The sequence below is a fragment of the Ranitomeya variabilis genome, chromosome 6 (assembly GCF_051348905.1).
Source record: "Ranitomeya variabilis isolate aRanVar5 chromosome 6, aRanVar5.hap1, whole genome shotgun sequence".
Lineage (NCBI taxonomy): Eukaryota > Metazoa > Chordata > Amphibia > Anura > Dendrobatidae > Ranitomeya > Ranitomeya variabilis.
Window position 1 is genome coordinate 149949187 of NC_135237.1, and position 20143 is coordinate 149969329.

At 43.2% G+C, this 20143-nt stretch overlaps 1 protein-coding gene across 12 annotated transcripts in view; it reads right to left on the bottom strand.

Annotated features, from left to right (window-relative positions):
* The window catches only part of CUL1 (cullin 1), a 121207-nt gene that overhangs the window by 36572 nt on the left and 64492 nt on the right, over window positions 1–20143 (bottom strand). For 8 of the 12 annotated variants that reach the window (XM_077269122.1, XM_077269124.1, XM_077269128.1 and 5 more), the window contains one exon: window positions 13167–13460. In XM_077269122.1, coding sequence (XP_077125237.1) covers window positions 13167–13306 — 140 coding nt within the window. In that variant the 5' untranslated portion in view covers window positions 13307–13460. Of the gene's footprint in view, window positions 1–13166; window positions 13461–15079; window positions 15169–20143 lie in introns of all 12 variants that reach the window. The other 4 variants (XM_077269127.1, XM_077269120.1, XM_077269121.1 and 1 more) reach the window with 1 other exon arrangement.

The following is a 20143-nucleotide window of genomic DNA, read 5'->3' on the forward strand; positions in this document are numbered from 1 at the left end:
CATAGAGGTCCTTGAGACCTCTATGGTTACTGATTGCCGGTGGCTGTGAGCGCCACCCTGTGGTCGGCGCTCACAGCACACCTGCATTTTAGCTACATAACAGCGATCTGATGATCGCTGTTATGTAGCAGACCCATCGGGCTGTGCCTGCTTCTAGCCTCCCATGGAGGCTATAGAAGCATGGCAAAAGTAAAAAAAAAAAAGTTTTTAAAAATGTGAAAAAAAAAAAAAATATAAAAGTTTAAATCACCCCCCTTTCGCCCCAATCAAAATAAATCAATAAAAAAAAACCCCAACCTACACATATTTGGTATCGCCGCGTTCAGAATCGCCCGATCTATCAATAAAAAAAAAGCATTAACCTGATCGCTAAATGGCGTAATGAGAAAAAAATTCGAAACGCCAGATTTACGTTTTTTTGGTCGCCACAACATTGCATTAAAATGCAATAACGGGCGATCAAAAGAACGTATCTACACCAAAATGCTATCATTAAAAACGCCAGCTCGGCACGCAAAAAATAAGCCCTCACCTGACCCCAGATCACGAAAAATGGAGACGCTACGAGTATCGGAAAATGGCGCAAATTTTGTTTTGTTTTGTTTTTTGCAAAGTTTGGAATTTTTTTTCACCACTTAGGTGAAAAATAACCTAGTTATGTTAGGTGTCTATGAACTCGTAGTGACCTGGAGAATCATAATGGCAGGTCAGTTTTAGCATTTAGTGAACCTAGCAAAATAGGCAAGCAAAAAACAAGTGTGGGATTGCACTTTTTTTGCAATTTCACTGCACTTGGAATTTTTTTCCCGTTTTCTAGTACACGACATGCTAAAACCAATGATGTCGTTCAAAAGTACAACTCGTCCCGCAAAAAATAAGCCCTCACATGGCCAAATTTACGGAAAAATAAAAAAGTTATGGCTCTGGGAAGGAGGGGAGCGAAAAACGAAAACGGAAAAAGCTCCGGGGGTGAAGGGGTTAAAAGACAGCTCATCGAGCTTGTTGTGAAGGACAGTGTAACATCATTATTTGCATGACCAGCTTTTACTACAGCACATAATGGAGAAATGGCCCACAAACTTGGCGTTTCTCTGGAAATAGAAAGTATTAGAAAATTAGTTATTGAAGAAGGCCTTAACCAAAAGGAAGATCTTGAAAAGACTCAAGAGACGCTTTGCGTTTCTTAAAATGGATACCTGCACACGTCACAGAGTGAACTATTTTGCGATCAACGTTCGATATGTTTGTGACAACAAAACACCGGATTACGTACCGGTAATGCTCTTTTATAGAGCCACGACAGCACCCACTTGAGAGAGGGGATCCGCCCCTAGGAACAGGAAACCCTATGGAGAGATAAAAGGGGCGGTCCCCCTCGCTCCCACAGTTGGGTTACAGAGATTGTGAGGAACCGCCCACCAGATTTAGTAGGCAATTTGATTTCATCATTTATCATTAGTTAACTTAGTATGGCTAACTACAAGAACCAAAAAACACCCTTAATCGTGCTTTTATAAAAATAACTTAATAGGGTGGGAAGTAAAGGGGTGCTGTCGTGGCTCTATAAAAGAGCATTACCGGTACGTAATCCGGTGTTTTCTCTTCGCCACGACAGCACCCACTTGAGAGACTTTCAGAGATAGTCATTTGGGAGGGATCACAGTGTTAAGAACTGATCTACCAAAGGACAGGTCAGATGAAGAAGACAAATCCAATCTATAGTGATTATAGAATGTAGTAGGAGAAGCCCAGGTTGCGGCCTTACATATCAGTTCTATTGGAACTTCCGCTCGCTCGGCCCAGGATGATGCTATCGCCCGAGTGGAATGTGCTTTTACAGTCTCAGGCGGGTTCTCCCCCTTGGATGAATAGGCCAGACATATTGCATCCCGAATCCACCGAGATAAGGTACCCTTCGTGATTCCATCTCCTTTCCTATGGCCCTGGAAGGAAATAAAGAGAGCCCTGCTCTTCCTCCAGGCGCTAGTTCTGTCTAAATAGGCTAATATGGCTCTCCTCACATCTAATGTGTGGTATTTTTGTTCTTCCTGATTCGTAGGGTTATCATAGAAGGAGGGAAGAAAAATTTCTTGTGACCTATGGAATTTAGTACATACTTTGGGCAAGTAGGAAGGGTCTGTTTTTAGGACAATTCTATCTGGAAAAATAGACATAAATGGTGGATCTATCGATAATGCCTGTATGTCGCTTACTCTTCTGGCTGATACCAAAGCAACAAGAAGAGCTGTCTTGATGGAGACATGTTTTATGTGAGCTGAATGTAGTGGCTCAAAGGGGTGGTCTGTTAGAGCTTCGAGGACCAAATTAACATCCCAAGGTGGTACATGGGGAATTTGGACTGTCTCTGACCTTTGGCAAGCTGCGATAAACCTAGCTACCCACCTGTCACCTGCAATATCGTGACCATATAAAGCACCAAGCGCAGAAATATGTACTTTTAAGGTACTGACTGCCAGACCTAAATCGCGCCCTTTTTGAAGAAATTCTAGAATCATAGGGATATGAATTTCGTTTGATAGTGCTGTTGGGTAGAGGTTTAAAATTTTTTTCCACACTCTCACATAAATGGATGTGGTGGATTTTTTCCTACTTAGTAGCAGAGTGTCAATTACTTTGTTAGAAAATCCTCTCATTTTTAGCAGCTGCCTCTCAAATGCCAGGCTGTCAACCGCAGTCCCTTCACCTGAGGGTGGTTGAAGGGGCCTTGATAGAGAAGATCCTGATCCTCCGGAAGGATCCACGGGTCTGAGATTGACATGGCTCTCAGCCAGGAAAACCATGGCCTCTTGGGCCAAAATGGAGCTATTAAGATCACATGAGCTCTGTCTTCCCTTATCTTTCTGATCACTGTTGGAAGAAGTATTAGAGGGGGAAAGGCATATGCTTTCTGGAATGTCCATGGGACTTGCAGAGCATCGAAGATATCTGGATTGTCGGATCGGAACAATGAAGCGAACCTTTTGACTTGTCTGTTTCGTCTCGTCGCAAAGAGGTCTATCTCGGGAGTGCCCCATTTTTTGACTGTCATTAAAAAGATACGTCGGCTGAGAACCAACTCTCCTTGGCGGAGAGTGTGGCGGCTGAGGAAATCCACTTTTGGATTGTCGACTCCTCTCACGTGTAGTGCAGACAAGGATAGGAGGTGCTCCTCTGCTATGGATAGAATGTCGGCGGCTATAGACATGAGAGCTTCTGATCTTGTTCCCCCTTGGTGATTTAAGTATGCCACTGCAGTCATGTTGTCTGAAAGGATTCTTGTATGCTTTCCGTGTAGCTGTGGAAGAAATTTACATATGGCATGATAGATAGCCTTCAGTTCTTTTTTATTAGAAGAATCGTTCGATTCTTCAAGAGACCACAGACCTTGAACTATTTGATCTCCTAAGTGTGCTCCCCAACCACTAGGACTGGCATCGGTAAAGATTGTTCTTGAAGGTTCAACCACCCAGGGAACCCCACTGGTGAAATGACTCTGATCTAACCACCAGGTAAGAGAATTTAACACGTCTGTTGGTAAAGATAACCGACTATCTAATTGGCCCTGTAACCTCTCTTCTTCTTGTAGAATTTTATACTGTAATTTTCTACTATGGTATTGAGCCCATGGGACAGCCGGGATACATGATGTGAAGGAACCAAGAAGAGACATCCCTTCTCTTAGGGAGATTAGGGGGTTATTAATCACCGAATGTACTTTGTTTATAATCGTTATCTGTTTAGAGTCGGGAAGAAAGCATCTCTGACTAGTAGAATCTAGAATAAGTCCCAGGAATGTTTGACGAGTTGTGGGGGATAATCTGGATTTTTCCCAGTTTACTAACCACCCCAATTCCTGCAGGGACGAAATTGTATGAAGTACTCGCTGATGGCATTGGGAAAAGGAGTTACCCACTATCAAAAGGTCATCTAAATATGGTATTACAAGTGTGTCTTTTAATCTCAAATATGACATTACTTCCGACATTAATTTTGTGAAGACTCTCGGGGCTATCGACAGTCCAAAGGGCATTGCTGTATACTGATAATGCCTTACTTGACCTCCCATCATAACTGCCACCCGAAGATATTGCTGATGTTCGATGAAGATTGGTAGATGATAATACGCATCTTTAAGGTCAAGCACTGCCATAAAGCAATGGGGAAAAAGAAGCTTAATGGTTGATCGTATAGATTCCATTTTAAAGGTTTGGTTTTCTAAGAAGACGTTTAGTCTCTTCAGGTTAATTATTGTTCTAAACGATCCGTCTGGTTTCGGAATCAAAAATAAAGGGGAATAAAAACCCCTTCCTTTTTGATGAAAAGGTACTTCCACTAGTACGCCTTTGGACAGGAGATTTGTTATTTCTTGTTCCAAGGCCTCTTGTTGTGATTGAGACCTTAAGGAAGTCAATAAGAATGAGTCAGGAGGGACTCGGGCAAACTTTAATTTTAGACCCGTAGATATAAGGCTAGTTGCCCACGGATTGGAAGTTATTGTCAGCCATTGTGATGAGAAGGAAGACAACCTACCACCAACGGGTAGATCTGTCCTAACGGGGTTTATCCTCAGGTTTGAATGGACGTTTCCCAAAAAACGCTCCTTTTTGTTTAAAATCTTTATTAGCCCAGCGGTCTTGGTTTTTATAGTCCTTTCTCCTATTGAAGATGGGCTTTCGGAACGCTCTCCTGTAGGATGGAAGATAAGAGTTATTGGGGAACCCCTTCTTCCTCTCACCCGCTTTAGTTAGTATTTCGTCTAACTTAGTACCAAATAGGTACTCACCCTGGCATGGAAGACCACATAATTTAGATTTTGTTTGGGGATCTCCTTTCCACCCCTTTAGCCATAAGGCTCGACGAGCTGCGTTAGTCAGACCTGCCGATTTGGCCGCTAGTCGTATGGAATCAGCTGAGGAATCCGCTAAAAAGGCTGTAGCTCCCCTAATTAACGGCATGGAAGAGAGTAATCTATCTCGGGAAAGGCCGCTTTTTAATCCTTCTTCTAAATCGTTCAACCAGACAAGCATGGACCTGGCAGTGCATGTGGCTGATATAGCCGGCCTGAAGGCTCCCGTACAGGACTCCCATGCTCTTTTTAGGAGGGTATCCGCCTTCCGGTCCAGCGGGTCTTGCAAGGAACCGGAATCTTCCACGGGTAGCAAAGATTTCCTAGAAGTGGAGGCCACTGCTGCATCCACCTTCGGGGCTTTTAACCATATGGAGAAATCTTCATCATTAAAGGGATAGCGTCTTTTTGACGAAGACGGTAATCCTCTTTGTCCCTGGCTTTTCCACTCCTTTTTTACTACATTCTTTATTGCTGGAATTACAGGAAAGGAAGGTTTTTTCTTCTCTGACAGGCCTGCAAACATCACGTCCTGTGGGGTTTTAGGGGTTTTCGTGTCCTCAATAACCATGATGTTACAAACTGATCTGACTAAATTATCGATACTGTCTGTGGGAAAGCATGTATCTCGCTCATCATCTGAGGAAATGATATTTCGGGAACCCTCCGAGTCTTTATCCTCAATGTCAGAGGACTGCTCAGACCTAGGGGAGTTATATTTTTTCCTACTCTCGGGAATTTTTTCTGAGCTTCGGAAGGCCCGCAATTCTTCTCTAATCATACTCCTTATATCTTCCGACCTTACTGAAGATTCCTCACGTAAGGTGGATTCGATGCAAGGCTGGCACAGCTTCTTTAAATTATTATCGGGGAGCGGCTGAGAGCATAAAGCACATTGTATGTGTTTGGTTTTCCCCGTTCTTTTTGCCTAAGGAATATAGACAAAGAGGGGGAGTATAATCAGCCTAAGAAGGGTACAGACACACACTCACCCAGTGAGGTTGTTGTTACAATACCGGCTGATGAGGAGGAGACGGAAGCACAGATGGAACCGACCGGCCTGATTTTTTGCTGGCGTTCTTAGAAGAAGATCTGCGGCTGCTGCTTGTGTGGCTGCCAGGTGTAATAGCGGTGACTTCAGATGAAGCCATCGCCGGGTCCTGCGGAGATGCCAAGATGGACGCCGGAGGATCAGTGCCGGCGTCCTTTTGTAATGGGGGCCGCCATCTTGCTTCCTGCCGCACCCGGAAGTGACCGCTACATCCGGGTCGCGGCTCTGCTGTATGCGCCTGCGCCTCCACCAGCTTCAGCGCAGGCGCCGTCCCTCCTGACTCACCCCGGAAGTTCGCAATACTGCTTCCGGGGGACAATACACCGGACCCACGCTGCCTGCGCACCATACGAGATGGCGCCGCAGGATCACCTTACCCCAGCGAGTCGGTCCCTGTAGGTCCGCTGGGTGGATCTTCGTGAGCCAGGCGACTCCCCGGACCCGGCCTCACGGTACCTGCCAGCAGAGGGGGGAAACTGTCATAGGACCCCCGACGCTGCTTCCAGCTTCTGGAGCCCTTGCCGTCCCATAAAGGTAAACTGCGCAAGCGGCATCCAGGCTGGGTATCCTCTTCTCTCCAAGCGTCTCCCGTAGGAACAGGAAACCAACTGTGGGAGCGAGGGGGACCGCCCCTTTTATCTCTCCATAGGGTTTCCTGTTCCTAGGGGCGGATCCTCTCTCTCAAGTGGGTGGTGTCGTGGCGAAGAGAAAAAATTGTTACTAAGGCTCATCACAGCAGCCAGTTTCTCCAGACCTTAGTGGAAAAAGTCCTGCAAGATTATGAACTCAAAGAACAGGTTCTTGCTATTGTAACTGATAATGCTTCAAACATGATAAGTACAATTAAACTGATGAATGAGAATAATGAAGGTGAACAGCAGCTAGAAGAACATTTCACATTCAGTATGTTGGGGATGTTCCATAACGGAGGAACAAACAGATATTACTACAGAAGAACAGCAAAATGATTCTTTACAATTAGATAATCTTATTGAAGCTGCTTCAGATGAGGAGTTTGATTTCGACAAGTATTTGGATGACATGGAGCAGGCAAAGCATTGCTGCAGGGAAAAAAAAGATTCCACTGCCATAGAAAACAGATTGACCATATTTTAACAAAATTTTTTACTTGCTCTCAAAGTACTAGAAGAGTTCAATCGTTCATCAAAACTGATTGTGCACGATGCAATTCCTTTATACCCTGAAATTGTGAGAGATACTGCCCATGTGGTTACTGCTTTGCCACCAACCCAAGTTAGTGTAGACAGGTTGTTCTCTAGCCTTAAAATAATTAGGTCAGATTTGAGGTCATCTATAAAGGAGGATCTGATGGAGGCGATATTATTTCTCAGAACAAATTCATAGACTACACAAATGTTATTCAGTACATTTTTGTTGAAAACTTTTTTTCCACTTACTGCATAGTGTATAATAAATTGTAAATATGCAAAAGTGTTTTTTTTGTTCTTAAGTTTTATTCCAATAAATATATTTTTTATCTTCTATCTAAATGGCTTGATTATTGTATCATAATGATGATTAAAGCCTGATGTTACCATTTTACTACAGTAAATTTATCACTTAAACATGAGCCATGTATGAGGGAGTCTGAGTCGTGGAGTCTGTCATGGGAATTGAGGAGTCGGAGGTTTTGGTTTACCGACTCCACAGCCCTGGTACTTTCAAGAATAAGCAACGGGTAAATTAGATGTAGTGTTGGCATTACTGGAGGATACAGCAGGCAGGCGTAAAAACGGTGGCTGGATCATTAGCACATTTATCACCATATGATCCAATATATCAGGATGGGGGATGGATGAAGACATTTCGACTTTGGTAAAACAAAAATTGCTTTTACTTAGGGGTACATACACCAATATCATAGAACTGCCCTATATCTAAAAACACTTGTTGTTAAAACCAAGACAAAAACTATACCACCTGTAGTGACAAAAACCAAAACAACGTGCTTAAAACAGAATACCAATAACCTGTTGGGTGGTCCCAGAAATCCCTAGATCAGGCACCTAAAAATGCCCCTACCTGGCTGCGGAGGTAGACGCCCTAGGGGGGAACGTTGTGGCGCCCCCGCTCCACGATGGCTAACCCTATAGTCCCTGATACACCCTGCAGCCACTAGTGAGACCCTCTACCCACGAACTAGAGGGACCCCTACCACTAAACATAGGTGGTGCTATGCTAAGGAAAAACTAGACCCCCAAAGCATAAAAACAAGGTATGAACACATGTGACGATATGCGGTATTAAGACAGGTAATTAATAGTTGTTGACAGTAGAGCACACAAATTTTCATTCAAAACTTAGGGTTAGGTTAATTTTAGGGTACGCTCACATCTAAAGCGAGAGGATGAGGCAGATTATTCTAATGACACTTGGCTCAAACTGTTTGATCCGAATGTTATCCAACTGTGATCTGATTCTTTCGCATGAAAGAATCACAGCACAGTTAAGAAGACATACAATTTCTCCATCTTCTCCACGCATGTACATCGGACTGCACTCAGATGACATCTAAGGCTACGTTCACATTAGCATTGCGTCAGGCGCAGCCACGGCGACGCATGCGTCCCTATATTTAACATGGGGGGCGCATGGACATGCGTTTCACTTGCGTTTTGTGACGCATGCGTCACTGTGGTGCATGCGTCAGGGAGCAGAGGATGCTGCATGATGCAGTTTTTTCTGCGCCAAAAACCATGCAAAAGTGGACGCATGCGTCACAAAACGCTGCGTTGTGCATGCATTTGCGTTGTGCGTTGCGTCGCCGACGCTGCACCGCACAACGCAAATGTGAATGTAGCCTTAGTGCAGTGCAAAGTTTTACAAGCACTCAGACTTGTATGGGTGCTCGTGGTCTGATTTGCGGAGCCACTCTCTGAATGCTGCAATTGTTTTTCTCATGCTGAATAAGAAGAAACAGTCATATTACTTACTGGTAATGTGTTTTTTCGTAACCCATGACGGCACCACTGGAATATAGGGTGCCATCATGGGTGACTGAAATATCGCTGATCTGCACTGCCCCATAGTATAACAATAGGCCATGTGCCTTCCGATAAAACAGAGGATAGCACTTGTTCAAGTTTTACGCTAGTATGAGCGAGCCTTTAATAAGGGGTTGTCTCATCAGTCACAAAAAAGGTAGCCAGCAGGACGATCCACTGATTGTCCGACGTCCAGCTTCCAGAACCCCATGCAACTACACAAGTCTGCCAGGGTAAGAACTGATCAGCCATGACGAGAGACTCCAGTGATGCTGGGTACGGCACACCACTTCAGTACGCATGTGCGGGTAGACGCTCGTCACAGTGCACGCTGGGGTCCCCGATAGACACTGCCCAAGAGAGGTATTTTCAGGATTTCAGCGACGTCGGCCAACCGTGACTGAACCCAACAAATCACACTCCTATGACTAAATGAGTGGGTACGATAACACAATATAAAGTGCTTTTTCCACATGAGTACAGCTCCATTTTTAATGAACAACGCACTGGGGACAGTTTACATGCTACAAAAGCACATGACAGGTGCCCAGCAGTTGTCCCCATGGCACAAGGGGTCTTCCAGTTACCATATAAAGGTCTGTTCCTACGGACATGGTAGGTTTGCAGTCTCTATGCTTTTGACAGTCCGCAGACAATGATTACACAGTGGTGACATACACTCGGCAGCACACGCTCTATGGCTGCCGTATGAATAGAAGAGGCAGGTGGCACAGTTAGGACATGAAGCAGTGTGGACGCATTTTAACAACTGCCTGACGTGGAAATCTACGTCAAGGCAAACAGTACAGGCCTCCAGCCGCACCCATGTGTGCCCTGTCCACGTAAGGCAGTGTGTGACTGGTGACAGCTTTATAGGCACTGCAATCACAGACCAGACGTCCGGCCACTATAGCATGGATAGATATGTGGATGTGCCACCTCCGTCACCGACACCTTCACAATAGTGAGGAGTGAAGCATTTCTCAACTCGTTGGGATTTTTGACTTCGGCAACACTTGACTGTCCCTGTGCATTACCAGACCTGTGCGTCAGCCAGCGCCATGGAGTAACCCTCGTCAGAAGACATCAGCACAAGCGCAGTGAAGTCCGCAGCATTTTATTTTAATACAGGCCACTGTAGAAGATCAGATCACTAGTCCTATCAGCAGCCATGTTTAGGACGGAGCGCTGTACAGTCCATCTACTAACATTCTGTATTTTTTTTCTCAACCCCTTCAGTTTATTTCAAAAGCAGCCCAGAATGCTCAAAGGGAATCGGTCATCAGGTTTCTGCTTCCTCATCTGAGAGCAGCATGATGTAAGGGCAGACACCCAGATTCCAGCTATGTAGCACTTACTGAGCTGCTGCAGATCTAGCAGCATGTAGAGCACTAGATCACCCTGCCCACGTCACCAATTGGCAGCTTTAGGCAAAGGGCTACATGATGACTGGTGGGGACACCAGGCACACGATGACATCGCAGTGCAATACAAGTGAGTGAGCTTACAAGAGGGTCCAACCTAGTTTTCATGTTCATGACTCGTTTATCGCAGACCTCTTGTGGTCGCGACAACATTCACTTGTATTGCACTGCAAAGTAGCAGCAGCACCGAGAAAGCCTTGGTTGCGCTATATCTTAAAGTCCAAGTTGCCATGTAGCCCAATGTGTACACTGTGCATAGGCAGAAAGCTGCCAATCCGTGACAGGTGTGGGGTTACACAGAGCTCATGAATATGGAGGACTAAACCTACAGCAGTCAGCCCAGAAAGTGACCCATCTCTGGAATCAGGGTCTCTTTCTCTACATTATACTGCCAAGGGTTAAAGCAGTCACATGTGCACATGGCAGGAACACGATACAGAGCGCATAGATTTTTCACTTTTTTGGCATTCTGAGTGGTTTTTTAAAAGTGTGCGCGTGTGTGTGTGTGTGTGTGTGTGTGTGTGTGTGTGTGTGTGTGTGTGTGTGTGTGTGTGTGTGTGTGTGTGTGTGTGGTAGGAAAAGATAGGCATTTTGAAGTAAATATAGAAAAGAAAAAAAATAAATCATCATGGGTATACAGTTCCACACCAAAAATCTGCAAGAAATTCCACTAATACATTTGCTTGTAAATTTTACTAGTGGATATGGCACCCCAAAAATAATATATATATTATGTTTCTCCTCTTGATATATTGAAGTCATCATATTATAATGGCACCGCATTGTGTACTTCCAATTGCTCATCTTGCTTTTCTACCCAGATAAGGCTTCTATAACATCAGGTGATTAATAACAGAGCTTAGAAGGATTCAGCTTGTCAATGTAGAAACAGGAGGTCAATTTTCCCTGCATGACTCATGAGTCACTGCAAAAGTCTGTCAGGGAAAGAAGGGAGCAGCTGGGTCAGGAGTTGGAGAGGGGAATGATAAATACAGGGGCAAGAGTCTTCCTGTTTCTACATAAAGCAGAAAAAAAGACTACCAGTTAGAAAGGCAAAATTAGCAAATGTAAGTAAAGAGCACTATATAATATGAGGATTGCAGTCATTATATAGCATGGTGTACTTACAATTGCTCATTTTGACTTTCTACCCAGCTAATTACTTCTTTGCTCTATGCAGAAACAGGAAGTCTTTTGTCCCTGCATTTATCATTCCCCTCTTCAAGTCCTGACCCAGCTGCTCTCTTCTCCCCCTATCAGAGACTTTTGCAGTGACTTATGACTCATACAGGTAAAATTGACCTTCTGTTTCTACATAGAGCTTAGAAGAATTCAGCGAATCAGTTTTGAATTACGAGATGTCATCGATTCTATGGAAAGAGATTAGCTGGGTACAAAGGCAAAATGAGCAATTGTAAGTACACAGTGCTATATAATATGATCATTGCAATATATTACGATATAATATTATATTATATAATACACAGGAAGGTGCCCTTACTATATATAAGAATCTCTCCAGTTAGTACCCAGGACCGTAGGGCTATTGTTAGAGAGGCTACACTCTGCATATTATCCTCTAAGCACAGATTGATCTATGAATAATAATAATAATAATAATAATAATAATAATAATAATATAGTAGCATTACTCTAACCCGGAGAGGTTAAGTGTTTATCATCACTGAAGATTTCCTTGGGTGGTAGATAGCCCTTTATAGCATAGATTTTTTAAATACTTTTTCATGTTTCCTTTGCGCACACCGTATCACCTTCATTGAGTAGGTATTTAGGTTATTTTTATTATTAACTGAATAAAAGTTACATTTTAGATAGGGTTTTTGGTAGTAAGCAGTCTTTCATAGCTCAGAGAAAAGGTAATGAACTGGAAAAGTGGCACTGAATGAGAATGGTGACTTTGTAAAAAGAACAATCTTATCCATAAGCTATTACACAAAGAAAAAAAAAAAATTCCAACATTTTTTTTTTTTTTTTTTTTAAGAACAGGCAAGTCTCTTGAAATCTGTATCAGTAAATTATTGTACCAGAAAAATACAGCAACCTGTTATTGTGATGAGAGGGGGTGCTGCTGCCTGTGGTGGGGTGCGCCAGCACAAACTGACACCTGCTGTCCATGGCAGAGGACATGCCCCGTCACAGGGGAAGATAACGCCCAGTTGTCAATTAATTCATAAACATCTAGGAAAAATTACAAGAGATCAGCACGAACATAAAAAAAAGCTTCAGAATTGTTATTTTCTGGGGGAATTTACTAAGCAGTTAAACCAGGAGAGCTGCCAGACACTATTTGAAGGAGTCTACTAATCATCCACCAGAACCTTCCAATTAGGGTATGTGTACAAGTTCAGTATTTGCACCTGAAAAATCTGTTGCAAATGATGGGAGTTATAACCCCCCCCCTTTCATTTGAATGGGTGAAAAACGCAGAGAAGAATTGACAAGCTGTAGATGGAAACCGGCTTCAAATCTGCAAGGAAAAAATAAGCGATGTGTACATGAGATTTCAGAAGTCTCAGGTCACTTTGCAGGTACAGTAAAATATTAATTTTGGAGGCAAAAACACACAAAGTGTGAACATAACCAAAGGCACCAGACAAAGAAAGACTCAATGATAAGCGAAGAACGGCTCAATACACATGTGAAGACCCGACCACCTCACAGAATTATACACATAGGTTACCTTACCACATGGTTCCTTAGCATCAATATCTTCTTACTTCATGAAATTACAAGCCTGTATAGAGTGGGAAAAAGTGACATACAGTCAACATAAAACTAAAAAGATGGTACAATGAAGTCAGGTTAACCATTAAGGATACGTGTAGAGTTCCATGTATCTAGATTTTGCCATACTCTGTCGAGTGTAAACTTGTTGGATCCCGGCCCGCAGGTCATCCCAGATCTGGTCCAAGCCAATCTGTTTAAGTCCATGAGGATTTTGGCTTCTGTTAGATGACATTTTCTCTTTCCCTATCGTGTCTCTCGTGCCCAGTTTAAAGTCTTTTAGTGCAAAAACTTCTTAAAGTGAATTAATTAATCCTCCATAAGATGATGGCACATTCCAAACTATTCAGGCGATACCTTGGGGTAACAATTGGTTTGTGTCAGAAAACCTGAAAGGCAATAATGAAAGGTTAGGCACTTGGAGAAGGCACAATGAGAAGGCAAAGCACCAACACATTTTTCTTTTGTGTGTACACATTTTTATTATATTTATATACAGTGTGTCCGTAAAGTCATGGTGCACTTTTAACCAGTCACAGGATCTATTTATAGTTTACATTTTGGCGCCCTTTCTCTGGCCCAATCATATCAGACATATTCATGAGGAGAGATAACAAGAACCAATCAAACAACACACTCATTTAAGCTGTTACTGAGCCCCCAGTCAGATTAACCCCTGATAAACTGAACTCTGATTAATACACTGCCAGGTCTGTGGCATCATGCAACCACAAGCTTATGCCAGCTGTGTGGTTTTCCATGCCAGTCGCGATGTGGACGGTACAGAGGAAAGTTCAGTGTGTTCTGCGGCTCGCTAAATTCGAATCCGTGACCAAAGTGCTATGTGAATATTGGCGCATTTATAACGAAGCGCCACCACATAGCAATAACATTAGTTGGTGGGATAAGTTAAGTAGTTGAAGGAAACAGGCAGTTTGGTGGAGAAACCCTGTTCTGGTAGGCTGTCAGTGACGAGTCTGTAGAGGCTATATGGGATAACTATCTAAGGAGCCCTAAAAAGTCTGTGCCTGTGCTCGACAATTACACCTAAGCAAGACTACAGTTCATAAGATGTTAACGTCTGTTCTACGGGGTACAAATTGCGGCTCTTGCACGCTATCAAACCGGCGGATAGACCCAAACGATGAACGTTTGCTACAGCTATGCTTCATGAGATCGACAATGATGCAAGATTTTTGCAGAAGACACGGTTTAGCGATGAGGTGACCTTCCATATCTGTGGACATGTTCCTTGCCATAACGTATGAATATAGGCTGCCGAACATCCTCATGCCTATCTTGAGTATGAACGTAACAGCCGTAAAGTGTAAGTGTGGTGTGGCCTGATGAATGATAAGGTGATAGGCCCATTTTTTTTTCACGGAGCGGTCTGTGACAGCAAACACGTATCTTGACATGTTGGAATTGTATGCAATGCCACAATTTCCAGAAGGTGTCATCTTTCAACAGGATGGCGCTCCTCCACAGTATGCCACCATTGTTTTTGAGTTTCTGGATAGAACATTCCCCCGGCGGTGGATAGGCAGGGGTTCTGTCAAGCCTTGGCCACCAGAATCCCCAGATCTGACGCCCTTAGACTTTTGGGGTTATGTGAAGCAACATGTGTACATTGAACGTATCAACGACATTAATCACTTAAAACAGAGAATCACAGTCGTTATTCACTCTGTTACACCAGACGTCCTTACCTGTGTGGCAAGAACTTCACTATCGTTTGGATGTGTGTAGGGCAACAAATGGAGCCCACATCGACCTGCACTGCATAGGTATGAAACTGGGAAAGTTTTTCTTTTATTTGGAGCAGATTTCACATTTCGATCGTTTTTTGTTGCTTTCCAGTGACTAGTCAAAAGTGCACCATGACTTTACGGACACTATATATTACACACACGCTCCTATCAACTAGTCCATTTTTTAAAATTTAGGTTACTTGCTAAAATAGCACCATCATATTCTGCAGCGTTTTACAGACAATCACTGTCCCCACCAGTTTGTCCTTGGAGTGTGGAAGCAGGGCTGTGGAGTCGGAGTTAGTTTTGGTTGGAGTCGGAGTCGGTAGAAATGTACCGACTCCAGCTATAAAAAAAAAAATGTATTAATATTTCATAATTGAACTTTCATATGAATTTTATAAATGTTACTCAAATATATATGTTCTAGCAAACTATGAACAGTGATAAGCAGTTCTGCAGGAGATAGAGACATTTCTTACTTCTTGTGTGTCACTGCTCTCCACTGCCCTTGTCTAATCTTATACTTGGTTAACCTCATGCTGCCCCAACCCCCCTACTTACAATGTATGAAACTGAAAAAGTGTTGCAAATTCTTAGTAGTAAAGCTCCTCCTCTAGACTAGATGTTTACTAGGTGTGTGTCTTCCAAGCATCTCACAGCTGCTACTCAGAAGAGGAAGACTGTAAGAAGCATTATCCTTTCAACAAACTTTGCATCAGTTAACTGAGTACATGAGGAATAGCAGTATTACTGACCAATATCAGTTGTACGACCTGGCAATAACTTTGTACAATTGTTTTTAGGAAAAACAATTGGCATTTGTATTGTGAATGCAGAATTATTACATTAAATCAACTGTATTTGAACATTTCACCATCACTCAAGATAGAAAACATTATGTCTGTCAGTGTATGACAAATGATCCAGACGAAAACAAATGCTGTGAAGCCAAGATCAGTGCATATTCAGGCAAAGATAAAAATGCTCCTACCAGAGCTTCTAATCTAAAGAGACATTTACAGCGCTTTCATCCAGAAGTACTGAAAGCAGTGGATGAGAAAGACTGCATCCAAACCAATGAACCAGTGCCCAGCTCTTCCAGCCAAGCAAAGGAGCAGAGAACTTTGCAGCCATCAGTTGCAAGATATTATGTAAAGATATTATGTCAGTGACAAAGTTACTGTGACAATGACAGTAGATACATTTAAAAACCAGATCACAGAGCTTGTTGTAAAGGATAGTGTGCCTATTTCATTATTTTCACGACCAGCTTTTATGTGTCTGAATGGAGAAATGGCCCGCAAGCTTGGTGTTTCTCTGAAGAGAGAGTATTAGAAAATTAGTAATCGAAGAAGCTTTTAAACAAAAGGAAGAACTTAAAAACTCTCAAGGGACGCTTTCTGTTTCTTAACCCCTTCATGACCTTGCCGTTTTTTGCAATTCTGACCAGTGTCCCTTTATGAGGTAATAACTCAGGAACGCTTCAACGGATCCTAGCGATTCTGAGATTGTTTTTTCGTGACATATTGGGCTTCATGTTAGTGGTAAATTTAGGTCGATAATTTCTGAGTTTATTTGTGAAAAAAACGGAAATTTGGCAAAAATTTTGAAAATTTCGCAATTTTCACATTTTGAATTTTTATTCTGTTAAACCAGAGAGTTATGTGACACAAAATAGTTAATAAATAACATTTCCCACATGTCTACTTTACATCAGCACAATTTTGGAAACAAATTTTTTTTTTGCTAGGAAGTTATAAGGGTTAAAATTTGACCAGTGATTTCTCATTTTTACAACAAAATTTACAAAACCATTTTTTTTAGGGACCACCTCACATTTGAAGTCAGTTTGAGGGTTCTATATGGCTGAAAATACCCAAAAGTGACACCATTCTGAAAACTGCACCCCTCAAGGTGCTCAAAACCACATTCAAGAAGTTTATTAACCCTTCAGGTGTTTCACAGCAGCAGAAGAAACATGGAAGTAAAAAATGAACATTTAACTTTTTAGTCACAAAAATGATCTTTTAGCAACAATTTTTTTATTTTCCCAAGGGTAAAAGGAGAAACTGGACCACGGACGTTGTTGCCCAATTTGTCCTGAGTACGCTGATACCTCATATGTGGGGGTAAACCACTGTTTGGGCGCACGGCAGGGCTCGGAAGGGAAGGAGCGCCATTTGACTTTTTCAATGAAAAATTGGCTCCAATCTTTAGCGGACACCATGTCGCGTTTGGAGAGCCCCCGTGTGCCTAAACATTGGAGCTCCCCCACAAGTGACCCCATTTTGGAAACTAGACCCCCCAAGGAACTTATCTAGAAGCATAGTGAGCACTTTAAACCCCCAGGTGCTTCACAAATTGATCCGTAAAAATGAAAAAGTACTTTTTTTTCACAAAAAAATTTTTAGCCTCAATTTTTTCATTTTCACATGGGCAACAGGATAAAATGGATCCTAAAATTAGTTGGGCAATTTCTCCTGAGTATGCCGATACCTCATATGTGGGGGTAAACCACTGTTTGGGTGCACGGCAAGGCTCGGAAGAGAAGGCGCGCCATTTGACTTTTTGAATGGAAAATTAGCTCCAATCGTTAGCGGACACCATGTCGCGTTTGGAGAGCCCCTGTGTGCCTAAACATTGGAGCTCCCCTACAAGTGACCCCATTTTGGAAACTAGACCCTCCAAGGAACTTATCTAGATGCATAGTGAGCACTTATAACCCCCAGGTGCTTCACAGAAGTTTATAACGCAGAGCCATGAAAATAAAAAAATAATTTTTCTTTCCTCAAAAATGATTTTTAGCCCAGAATTTTTTATTTTCCCAAGGGTAATAGGAGAAATAGGACCCCAAATGTTGTTGTCCAGTTTGTCCTGAGTACGATGATACCCCAGATGTGGGGGTAAACCACTGTTTGGGCGCATGGCAGGGCTCGGAAGGGAAGGCACGCCATTTGGCTTTTTGAATGGAAAATTAGCTCCAATCATTAGCGGACACCATGTCGCGTTTGGAGAGCCCCTGTGTGCCTAAACATTGGAGCTTCCGCACAAGTGACCCCATTTTGGAAACTAGACCTGCCAAGGAACTAATCTAGATGTGTGGTGAGCACTTTGAACCCCTAAGTGCTTCACAGACGTTTATAACGCAGAGCCATGAAAATAAAAAATAATTTTTCTTTTCTCAAAAATGATTTTTTAGCCCACAATTTTTTATTTTCCCAAGGGTAACAGGAGAAATTGGACCCCAAAAGTTGTTGTCCAGTTTCTCCTGAGTACGCTGATACCCCATATGTGGGGGTAAACCACTGTTTTGGCACACGTCGGGGTTCGGAAGGAAAGTAGTGACGTTTTGAAATGCAGACTTTGATGGAATGCTCTGAGGGCATCAGGTTGCGTTTGCAGAGTCCCTGATGTGCCTAAACAGTAGGAACTCCCCACAAGTGACTCCATTTTGGAAACTAGACCCCCAAGGGAACTTATCTAGATGTGTGGTGAGCACTTTGAACCCCCAAGTGCTTCACAGAAGTTTATAACGCAGAGCTGTGAAAATAATAAATGTGTTTCCTTTCCTCAAAAATATTTTTTTAGCCCAGAATTTTTTATTTTTGCAAGAGTAACAGGAGAAATTGGACCCCAAAAGTTGTTGTCCAGTTTCTTCTGAGTACGCTGATACCCCATATGTGGGGGTAAACCAGTGTTTGGGCACATGCTGGGGCTCGGAAGGGAAGTAGTGACGTTTTGGAATGCAGACTTTGATGGAATGGTCTGCGGGCATCATGTTACGTTTGCAGAGCCCCTGATATGCCTAAACAGTAGAAACCCCCCACAAGTGACCCCATTTTGGAAACTAGACCCCCCAAGGAACTTATCTAGATGTGTGGTGAGCACGTTCAACCCCCAAGTGCTTCACAGAAGTTTACAACGCAGAGCCGTGAAAATAAAAAATAATTTTTCTTTCCTCAAAAAAGATGTTTTAGCAAGCAATTTTTTATTTTCACAAGGGTAACAGGAGAATTTGGACCCCAAAATTTGTTGCCCAGTTTGTTGTGAATACGCTGATACCCCATATGTGGGGGTAAACCACTGTTTGGGCACACGTCAGGGCTCGGAAGGGAAGTAGTGACATTTGAAATGCAGACTTTGATGGAATGGTCTGCGGGCGTCACATTGCATTTGCATAGCCCCTGATGTGCCTAAACAGTAGAAACACCCCACAAGCGACCCCATTTTGGAAACTAGACCCCCGAAGGAACTTATCTAGATGTGTGGTGAGCACTTTCAACCCCCAAGTGCTTCACAGAAGTTTATAACGCAGAGCCGTGAAAATAAAAAATAATTGTTCTTTCCTCAAAAATTATGTTTTAGCAAGTAATTTTTTATTTTTGCAAGGGTAACAGGAGAAATTGGACCCCAACAGTTGTTGCCCAGTTTGTCCTGAGTACGCTGGTACCCCAAATGTGGGGGTAAACCACTGTTTGGGTGCACGTCGGGGCTTGGAAGGGCGGGAGCACCATTTGACTTTTTGAACGCAAGATTGGCTGGAATCAATGGTGGCGCCATGTTGCGTTTGGAGACCCCTGATGTGCCTAAACAGTGGAAACCCCTCAATTCTAACTTCAACACTAACCCCAACACACCCCTAATCCTAATCCCAACTGTAGCCATAACCCTAATCACACCCCTAACCACAACCCTAACCGCAACACACCCGTAACCCTAATCCCAACCCTAACCACAACTGTAACCCCAACACACCCCTAACCCTATCCGTAACCCTAACCACAAGCCTAATCTTAACCCTATTTCAAACCCTAGCCCTAATTCCAACCCTAACTCTAATTTCAACCCTAACCCTAAGGCTATGTGCCCACGTTGCGGATTCGTGTGAGATCTTTCCGCACGATTTTTGAAAAATCTGCAGGTAAAAGGCACTGCGTTTTACCTGCGGATTTACAGCAGATTTCCAGTGTTTTTTTGTGCGGATTTCACCTGCGGATTCCTATTGAGGAACAGGTGTAAAACGCTGCGGAATCCGCACAAAGAATTGACATGCTGCGGAAAATACAATGCAGCGTTTCTGCACGGAATTTTCCGCACCATGGGCACAGCGGATTTGGTTTTCCTTAGGTGTACATGGTACTGTAAACCTGATGGAAAACTGCTTCGAATTCGCAGCGGCCAATCCGCTGCGGATCCGCGGCCAATCCGCTGCGGATCCGCGGCCAATCCGCTGCCGATTCGCTCTGTGTGCACATGCCATAACCCTACCCCTAACCCTACCCGTAACCCTAACCCTACCCCTAACCCTACCCCTAGTT